Source organism: Dermacentor albipictus, unplaced genomic scaffold (assembly GCF_038994185.2).
Source record: "Dermacentor albipictus isolate Rhodes 1998 colony unplaced genomic scaffold, USDA_Dalb.pri_finalv2 scaffold_23, whole genome shotgun sequence".
Classification (NCBI taxonomy): Eukaryota; Metazoa; Arthropoda; class Arachnida; order Ixodida; family Ixodidae; genus Dermacentor; species Dermacentor albipictus.
In genome coordinates, this window is record NW_027225577.1 from 5250010 (window position 1) to 5259717 (window position 9708).

At 49.6% G+C, this 9708-nt stretch overlaps 1 protein-coding gene across 1 annotated transcript; it reads left to right on the forward strand.

Moving 5' to 3' along the window:
* Positions 1-596: 596 nt before the first annotated feature.
* LOC139052450 (sperm-specific sodium:proton exchanger-like) lies at positions 597-8549 on the forward strand. The gene is made up of 2 exons (XM_070529553.1): positions 597-3796; positions 6344-8549. Exons 1-2 carry the CDS (start codon positions 686-688, stop codon positions 6695-6697), a joined length of 3465 nt encoding a protein of 1154 aa, XP_070385654.1. The 5' UTR covers positions 597-685; the 3' UTR covers positions 6698-8549.
* Positions 8550-9708: the final 1159 nt, after the last annotated feature.

The following is a 9708-nucleotide window of genomic DNA, read 5'->3' on the forward strand; positions in this document are numbered from 1 at the left end:
ATTTAGCCAGCAACGCAGCTAGATTGCTGCTATGGCATATCTATATATCTATATATCTATATAACTTTATACGGGCCTTGATATTAGCATAAGGGTATTACCTGCTCTTGAAGTTCAAAGTATGTTAGTTCGAGCAGCTTATTTTTTTAAAATCGCCTTTTCCACCTTTCCAGATAAATGTCTGGAAAAGGTGGAAATTACCCGTGTAAGAAGTCGTTCAATGAAGATTGGACCTCTCAGCAAAAGAACAACAAAGAAAATTGTGGAACTTCGGTGCTTTTGTCCGACCAACAAGAGCGCACCGCTACATCAACACCACCAGCTTACTAAACTCTGCGTCTGGTTTCTGTTTGGGCTGTATGACTTCGAGCTAACAATGCTTATCTTGAAGTGGCAGCCAACGCAAGAAACTTATGCAACCGGGTAACCTGCTGTCGACCGACCAAACACTATATATTTTAGAAGTGACGCCAATATGAAGCCTATACTGATCGAGACGCGAGTACCCCTCTGAACAGTGGGCAGTGCTCTTGAGCACCAAAGCAGGCGCGATGAAGAAAAGATTGCGTGCTTCCGCGATCTGTCAGTTGCGCGAGCCTACTCGAGCTGCGCGAGCTAGCACGAGCGAGCGTTCTGGCTGACTGTTCGCTGTCCGACTCCCGAGAAACGAACGAATTGTCCGGAGATGAACTCCCTAATCGGCGAAGATGTCGAAGGAGACTACAGCCTCCGCGACCGGCAGCTGAGCGTCGTCATACTGCTGGTGGTGGCTATTGTGGCCGGTTTTGTTCGCGCTCTGCGGCGCATCGTCAACATCCCCATGGTGGCCGTCGTCGTGGCGATCGGCTTCGTCGCCGGTCGCATGGTGAGCAAGTACGATCTCAAGGAGAAGCTGCTGCCGGTCACTGACGCTCAAATACGGGAAATGCTGTTTCTCTATCTGCCTGTGCTCATGTTCACAGCCGCCATTAACCTGCGGCACCATCTTTTCAGGCAGTGCTTCTGGCAGTGCGTTTTAATGGGCTTCGGCGGCCTCGTGTTCAGCACCATGCTTTTCATGCTGTACATGTCCGGCACCCGCGACGCCGAGAAGCAGAACCTGGCGGAGACCGTGCTCATCAGCCTGCTGACTTGCTGCGCCGAGCCTATGTTCGTATCAGACCTGGACGTGCTCTCAACGGCTCGCTCCCACATTCTCGAGACGATCGTCATGGGTGAGCCGTTGGTCGGAGTGACTTGCCTGTGGATGGCTTACCGGTTCAGCACTTTACCTGGGAAGATCACCATCTACACCTTCCTCAACACGGTGGCGTGCACGCTGTTCGTGGGGCCAATATTTGGCAATATTTTCGGTCGCGTACTTGCTATGGCCACGATCGCGCTGTCGCAAGATTTACCCGTCTCTTTCATCGTCAATGTTACCAGCGTGGTGGCCACATGGTCGTTTGCCGAGAAGTTCCTGTACGGTGCCGGTATCACTACGGTCGTCTCAATGGGTCTCACTGCCAGTGCCCACTCGGCGGCTACCGTGCACAACCCAGTCGTGCTCAGGAAGTTCTGGATGCTTATGAGGTACGGTTACAACGTCGTCATCGTCTTCCTCTCAGCGTATCGAATCGGACGTGACACGCGTGACTACCTTGGCTGGCACGAGATCATGAGCCCCATCAACGCTTACGTGGCTAAGATCGGAGTGCGCTTTGTGACCACTCTCGTGCTGTATCCCCTGCTGGCGTCGGTGGGGTACGACCTGAACTGGCAGCAATGCCTGATAGTGGCGTGGGCGAACTTCAAGGGCGCTATCATGATCGGCCTGGACCTGACCAGGGCCTTCCCCACAGTAAACCTCGAGTTCGCGCTCAAAGAACAGTTTATACGCATGGGCACTATGTTTCTTGTCCAAGTGCTCAACACTACCACGCTGCCAAAGCTAATGTCGATGCTAGGGCTGCTGTCGCTTTCGGATGTAGAGAGGGCCAACATGAACATGGTAATCATGGCGCTTCGCAACACGTCTCGCGCGTCGACAAATTTTCAGCGTCGTGACAAGAAGTTCTCGGGAGCCGACTGGAAATGGGTCCAAATGCACACTTATATCGACAACCCGTACGCTGGCGCTGAAGAGGAAGAGCGCGCGGAACAGACAGACTCTTACGTTCCCGCACGCGTATACAGGAATGCTGCCGCGAAGAAGGCGAGCGGTTGCATTTTGAGGTTGCAGAAGGTCTGCTACAACAAGCAGTACGAAGATGGTATGATCCATAATAAGACAAAAGCCACCATTTTGGCTGCCCTGCAGTATCCGTTGGAGAAGGAAGGCTATCTCGACTACGACATGATGAAACCCTTCATAACCGTCCCTGATTGGATCTACCGACTGAAGGATCTCGTGCAGCGTTTTGCCGGCAACGAGGCTATCGAAAAGCGTCACACCAGATCCAGTCGTTCGCGCACCGATGAAGAGGAGGACGACATAGAAAACGTGACCATGCTTTCCGCTATGTTGAAGGAAGGTTGGTACCACGTGCTCGTCGGCTTTGTGGCACTTGGTTTCGTGCTTCTACTGAGCGGCCTGGCTCTGTTCATGGTCAAGAAGAATACCGAACCAGCGCACCACGAGCTGCTTCTCTCCATTGTCACCTCTGTGCAGGGCATTTACGTCCTGCTCTACTCTCTCGAGATGGTGTTGCTCGTGTACAATGTTGGTATGCTTCGCGTAGGAAGAGACGTTTGGAAACAACTGGACGTCATAATGTATTTCCTCGTGGTCGCCGAGTTCGTGCTCATCAGCATGGCTTCCGTGCAGAGTGAAAAGCAGGGAAAAGTGTACCCCATTGTCTTGCAGGTTAGCTTCATTACGCTGGTCTCATGCCGTATCGTCAAGACCCTGCAGAAGCGCGTGGTGCTACTCCTGTGGATATGGGACGTGCTAGATGGTATCCTGAACCGCAAGCTGTTCTACGCATACGACTTGAGCTGGGCGTACATCACGGCGGAGGATGAAGCCATGGCAAAAGTGTTCCGCTTTGTCAGTCAGCCGCACCTGGCCGTCGCCATACGTGAGAACAGCGGCTACAACAAGCTGCAGACGCTGAAAAACGTCGTCGACATCCAGCAGCGTTACCCCAACATCGAGGTCGCCACCAAGACACGCCAGGCAGCGCGCAGGATCCTCAACAAAGCGCTCGATGGCCTGAAAGAACTGCATGAGGGTGGTCTGCTGGATGACAAACAGTTCGGCTTGCTTTTCGGCAACCTGTCCTGGATGATCCAGCGTGCCGACGGCATGCCAACCAACGTCGCTGTGGGGAACGCGGCGTTTAACACGATGCTCAGCGTTCCTTGGCTTACGCATGACGTTGTGCCCAGACTGCTGCAGTCCTTCTACCAATACCTGAAGGAAGGCGAGCTCCTCGTGGAAAAGAACAACATGCATGACTGCGTCTTCATCATCTGCTCGGGCATCGTGCGTGTGAGTGGATGCAACGAGGAACCCTGGGCAAACCCAGTGCACCTGGCCAACTCGGATTCGACGCACTTCTACTTCTGCGAGGGCGCCTTCCAGGACTATCTGGTAGCTCCGGACACGCTTGGGCTTCTAGGCTTCCTGACGGCCATGCCTTCTGTGTGCCAGTGTGTCTGCGAGACGGACGTCGAAATGTGCTGCATCCCCATGGAAGAGATGACCTCGCTGGTGGAGCAGTACCCCGAGGCGCCAAGTCTCGTGTACCGTATGTGGTTCAGTGTCGCCATCCGCGTGGGCCTGGCTGTACTGGTCAACCAGAAGCGGTACCAGGTGAGAATGCGGCGAGATACCCTCTAAAATTGGGGCCCTTGAGAATTTCGCGCACAAAAATGTGTCAGGAAAACAAATTTTGTTTCGGAGCGGTGCACTTTTTATGCGAAGCATATTACGAGAGCTCAACCCAGCTCCTCAGGCGCGGCGGTGTCGCCTTGAATACCACGTGACACCGTGACGTCACGACAGAGGAGAAGTGGCTTTGGCTCAACTCTTGCAAGATGGGCTTGGTGGGAATCGAACCAGGGTCTCCGGAGTGTGAGACGGAGACGCTACCACTGAGCCACGAGTACGATGCTTCAAAGCGGTACAAAAGCGCCTCTAGTGAATGCGGTGTTGCCTTAGAAACGAGCTGTTTCTAAGGCTCAGGCGTGCGTCGCTTGCTCAGGCGCACATTTCGTTGCCGCGCCGAACGCTGCGTTGCTCGACGCTCACCGCGTCCAATGCGGGGCGTCCAAGGCGAAGCAGAGTAACGCATGAGTTGTTTCTTCGTCTAGCCGAACCAAATATAGCCAAGCAACAGCAGTTCACCAAGCTAAACAGTGGTTCAACAACTAAAATAAAGGCTAGTATGCTTCGCATCCTGGGCTTAACCTTACCTAAGCCACAGCCATTTTTTAAAGTTAGTCAAGCTTTTATAGTAGTGGAGCGCTTTTTATTTGACCTCCTGACAGTCACCTAAAAGAATTTCTTCTCGTAATAGTCTGCGGCTTCTATTAAAAATGACAAGACACACAAGGCGGTCAATAATGATGTTGCATTGCTGAGCTGCCATGTGTCCCGGCTAACGTTAGCCAAGCTCTACAAGGAAAGAAATTGTAAAATAGTGCAAGATACCATTGTAAGAACTGTGCTGTTCAGTCATCAGGCCTATGACGACCGCACACCGTAGGTCTTGAATTCGTATCTTGCAGTGTGTTTTTTCAAGCATTTTTTCCTTCTCAGCTTGGCTAACCGTAGCTGTGACCATAGTGTTTATACAATTACGAGAGGGAACTGTAGCGCTAGTGACTACGAGAGCTACTAGTAGGTCAGTTCAGCCAGCATTAGAAGTGATGGCTAGTACCCGGATTTGCCTAAACTTCGTCCTTCTGGCTTTAAATGGCTTCGGGACTTTGCAAAGTGGCAATATCTAATAAAGCACTGCGCGCATACTCCGTGCATACGCACCACTGATCAGCAGACTGTCTTGCACGCCATACACTAGTCTGAATAAGACATATAGTCGCACTTCCAGAACTACCAAATTGTCCTCAGTCATCGCCCTTGGTCGATGCATATTCTAAGCCTACTTAAAGCCATCCTCCTGATAAAATACGTCCTTGATAGACGTGGAGTGGTAATAAATCGGGATATTGGGGTAGTCATGGCAGCACACGGCACAGGTGGCCTCATCTAGTATCTAACAAATATTGGCGCCTTTAAATGAGCCCCTGTAGCTCATGATTTGTAGCGACATGTAGTGTTGTTTTCTTGAAGAACGGACTGAAGCTTTGAGTGGGCAGAATTAATAGTACGGTCATGGGATGCGATGGTTGCACCGTTGCACTCCTTAAGGGCATGCAGGCGCTCATTCTCACACTTCTGCGTTGATCGACCCGCGCTGTCTGACCCACCACCACGAACACGATTCGAGCGTGGAGAAGCTAAGTTTGTTTTCTTCGAACACCGAAGAACCACTGGCTCTTCCCAGTTTGCTGTAATATGCATTGCATGATAGACCAGAGGTGGGAACTCGTGGATCTAGCTCTACAATTACCTCTAATATATTTTTTTTTTAAACAACACTACGACCAGGCAGCCCCAACAATTGCCAAGCATAAGGCGCACACCTGTCGTTGTTCGATCTATCCCTCACGGAAGCGGCACGCTTCGCTGCACAGAGGACAAACCGACTTCCAGTGGCATGACAATCACGCACCGCGCTCGTTCATAAGCAAATTATCTTGCTTCACTAACTTAAGGTATGAGTAGCAAAGACACACTGTATAGCCCACCCGTCTCACGACCTAGGCGAACATGCCTTAAAATTGCGTTGGAACTTCTGCACGTACACGTTCATATAAAATGAGGCACGTGGGGGCCATCTTTATACTCGCAGACAACTTCCTGTGGCAGTGAGCGGAAAGCTACACGGAGGTAAGGCACGCACAAGTAAGAGTGCTCCTGAAAACAGTGGCATATTTAGTATTACGTAGGGAAGAGAAAAACCTTATTTAATACAGGAAAATAAGATAAAATAGACCACAGAGGGGTAAATATGGACTTTTCTGCTTTTCTCTGCTGTGATTTGTCAAAGGCGTAACCGTCGTTCGTGGAATAAATACGCTGTTAAGTAGTATCTGTTCCAAGAACCAGAAAGCGCTGTCACACTTTGCTGGACTAGTTGGCGTGGTAACACACGTGCAGGCACTCCGCTCTGCAGCTTTCCCTTCATTGCCACAGAAAGTCGTCCACGAGTTTAATTGCGTCCTTAGTTGTTTTCCTGCGAAAATGTTTCTGCTAAGAGGCGTGTTCGTAACAATACCGGCCATAAACATACAGGAATGGACGCACGACAAGCTGAAGCGGTTCCTAGAGAACGGGATCATGCCCAACCTGTACTACGCCATCGACTTCGTGCTCGACGAGGCGGTGTTGGACGTGATCCTGATCCAGGGGGTGGTCCAGTGCTCGAAGACGCAGGGGCTCTACACGGGCCCAACGTACATCCCGGGCAACGTGCGAGAGATGAACCTGCCGGGTAGCCCGTCGTCACGGGCGCGGCCCATCATGCTCATGACCACGGTCATGCGCTACCACCTGCCGAGTGACCTGGACTGGTTCCACCAGCCGCTCACTCACTACGATTACAAGAGGCAGCGAGCTTATTCCATGGCAGTCTCTCGCCCTGGCTAAGGCCAAGTTCATTGACCCGGACTCGCTTCCTCCTTGATACCGTCAACGCCACGTCACTCTTCATCTGTCAATCACTTCACTCGCTTAGACTACTTCAGAACGTGCACACACAGAACGTGCACGGACTCGGTCAAACAGGTCACTTTGATTGTTCGCCCATTTCCGTAACCGCATCGCCGCCGCATCATTATTTTACGCAATCGCGCCCGTATAATCGTTGCACTATATAGTGCCGGAAATGTCGTGCTCTTCGCTCGCTTTGCCTTTACAAAAGTGACATTACAAAAGTGACATCTGAGCTCTCGCGCCGACAGCGTAATCCCCCACCTTACAGCTGTTCGGAATCATTCGGCCTCAGCAACAAAACCACGGGTGTGTCTACACTGGCCAATCTGCGTTAACGCGTTTACAGGGTCGGCGTGTTTTAGCATGCCAAACATGCTACCACCAGTACGGACGATTACGGAACTTTGCCGCCTATTCGCCAACCTAGGCCAAGCATCGATTTGGATTCGTGCTACGATGAGTGGACTTATGAGTTTCAAGAAAATGAAAGTACTAAAGAAGCTAACAGCCGGCAAGCGATGGCGCTTGCCAGCTATGACACTCGTAAATTCTTTCAAGCGGGTTGGAACAAAAGGGCGCCTATAGTTTGGTCTGGAAATAGTCTAAGAAATTGAAACACTTCGACTGTATGCGGTTACCCCTTCGTGATCAAGTTGTGGCAGAACATAGACTATTATGCTTAGTGCTCTTTGAGCATGGTATGCGCAAGAGCGCTTATTAAACTGAAAGAAGCGGTGAGGCGCCTTGCAGAGTTTGTTTTTGTAGAGCATGCGTACTCTTAAATTTAGTTAAGGAGGAGGGCTGAGGCGCATGAGCGCTCACTGTCTGAATTGGTATTCAATCTGAACTTGTATTCGGCGTCAAGGCTTCCTTATCGGAGATAGCGAGAGTGGTATAATTTAAAGGCCGTGCACTGGTGGTTTTATCCGCACTTTCATAGTGGCATAGTTACACCACCGGCAACAGCAGGTGCTACATTTCGAGGCATTCGTTGAAGTCATCTGCGAGGTGTAGGGAGAGCGTATATCCAAATTAAGGGCCACCGTCTGTAGGCCTTCTTCACAAGCTTGAGGAATGTTTTCGATAACGGCGCCCAATGCAACAGTTCGTAATTATGTTGGTATTTAGTACACATTTTTATCTAAGTAGGTGAACGCTGAAACTATGTGACTGATTAGCCTTCTTCACGACCTGTCGAGGTATTCAAGTGTACCTTCGCGGCAACAATTCCAACGTGCGAGCAGTGACGTGACAGGTTGATGCTGTGTGAGGAAAAATAAAGAAAAAACGCCACGTCAGTGCAGACATTAAGCCGCGAGGTAACTCAGACGACAAAAAGGCATCTGATGCAAAGAAGGAAGAGGACGATACAAGTAACTAGAAGGCGAACTATGCGCGCACTATCTCACATCCGTATCTTTCTCATCTGTGCACATGCTCATCTCGGAGCGCTTCACGGCCTCTGTACGTGTTTGGAATTCTGTATGCGCTTATATTTCCGGACTCTGTGTAGTCTGTGGTGCAACTTGTCCCCACCTTAAGTCTATGTATACTTATAGGTCCATATGCAAGCTATATTTGCACTTTATGGAAAATGTGTAGCTTGGTTTTTCGAACATACGACGTTCTTTCTTCTTATACAATATTTCTTGTATTAATGCAACCATTATGTAAAAAGGAATAGCCGTCACAATTATAGGGTGACGCAATGACTTCATTTTATGCTCCTTTCTATAATAATAATGATGATAATAATAATAAACCGCACATTTGCTGTTTTTACTTTTCCAGTTCATTACTCGATGCTGCATGTTTCCCCTGTGCATACGAACACCCAGTTCCTAGCCCGTTTTTTATTTGTGTTTCCTTTTGTGTTCTGAAGGCTCACAACCATCTTCGTCGAGTGATTGGCACGACCACATAACGCTAACGGCAGATAAGCTGGTCGGCAGTCTGCAATAAGTGTTTGATTACACTTTTTCTTAAAATGTTCTTCGTTGATGCAGTCGTTTCCCAACAGAGATTTCAGTTCCTCCTTACGAGGGCCGAGTTTGCCGAGCTTTTCGTTCGTAAGAACTGCTAGGTTTGGCCGGCGAACTTCGTCAATATGTTAAACACTAAGCTTGGCCGGCGCCACTTGTTAAGAGCCGCTCTTGCGTAAAAACTAATATTTTAAGCTTCTTGTCTGAGGAGGTAGAAAGTATGGTCGCGTATGCTCGTCGAGGTGCCTTTCTCACGCTGTAAACGGGCGAAATAAAATTTTCTGCTAGTGGCAGCAGACGAAAAGGAAATATACACAGACAGCTGTAACGGATGAAATCATGTGATACATTTCAGCACTATATTAGCGTGATAGTATTAGAGATATTGCCTTGCTTATTAACTCAGACGACCAATTGCAGTGCATGCTCACCGACCTGAAGAGGCAAAGCAGAAGGGTGGGTCTAAAAATTAATCTGCAGAAAACTAAAGTAATGTTTAACATTCTCGGAAGGGAACAGCAGTTTATGATAGGTAGCGAGGCACTGGAAGTGGTAAGAGAATACATCTACTTAGGGCAGGTAGTGACCGCGAATCCGGATCATGAGTCTGAAATAATCAGAAGAATAAGAATAGGCTGGGGTGCGTTTAGCAGGTATTCTCAGATCATGAACGGAAAATTGCCATTATCCCTCAAGAGAAAAGTGTATAACAGCTGTGTCTTACCAGTACTAACGTATGGGGCAGAAACCTGGAGGCTGACGAAAAGAGTTCTGCTTAAATTATTAGGGTGTTTGACTTGGCTAGCACGTTAAATAATTGCGGGGGATTTCAATGCTAAAATCCCGAGCTGGGGATACCAGAAAATCGAAAAGAAGGGGCAGCAAATATGCATTGCGGCAGAAAACACAGGCTGCGACCTCTTAACGGACGAAAATCAGCCAACGCGCCAGGGTAATAGCGTT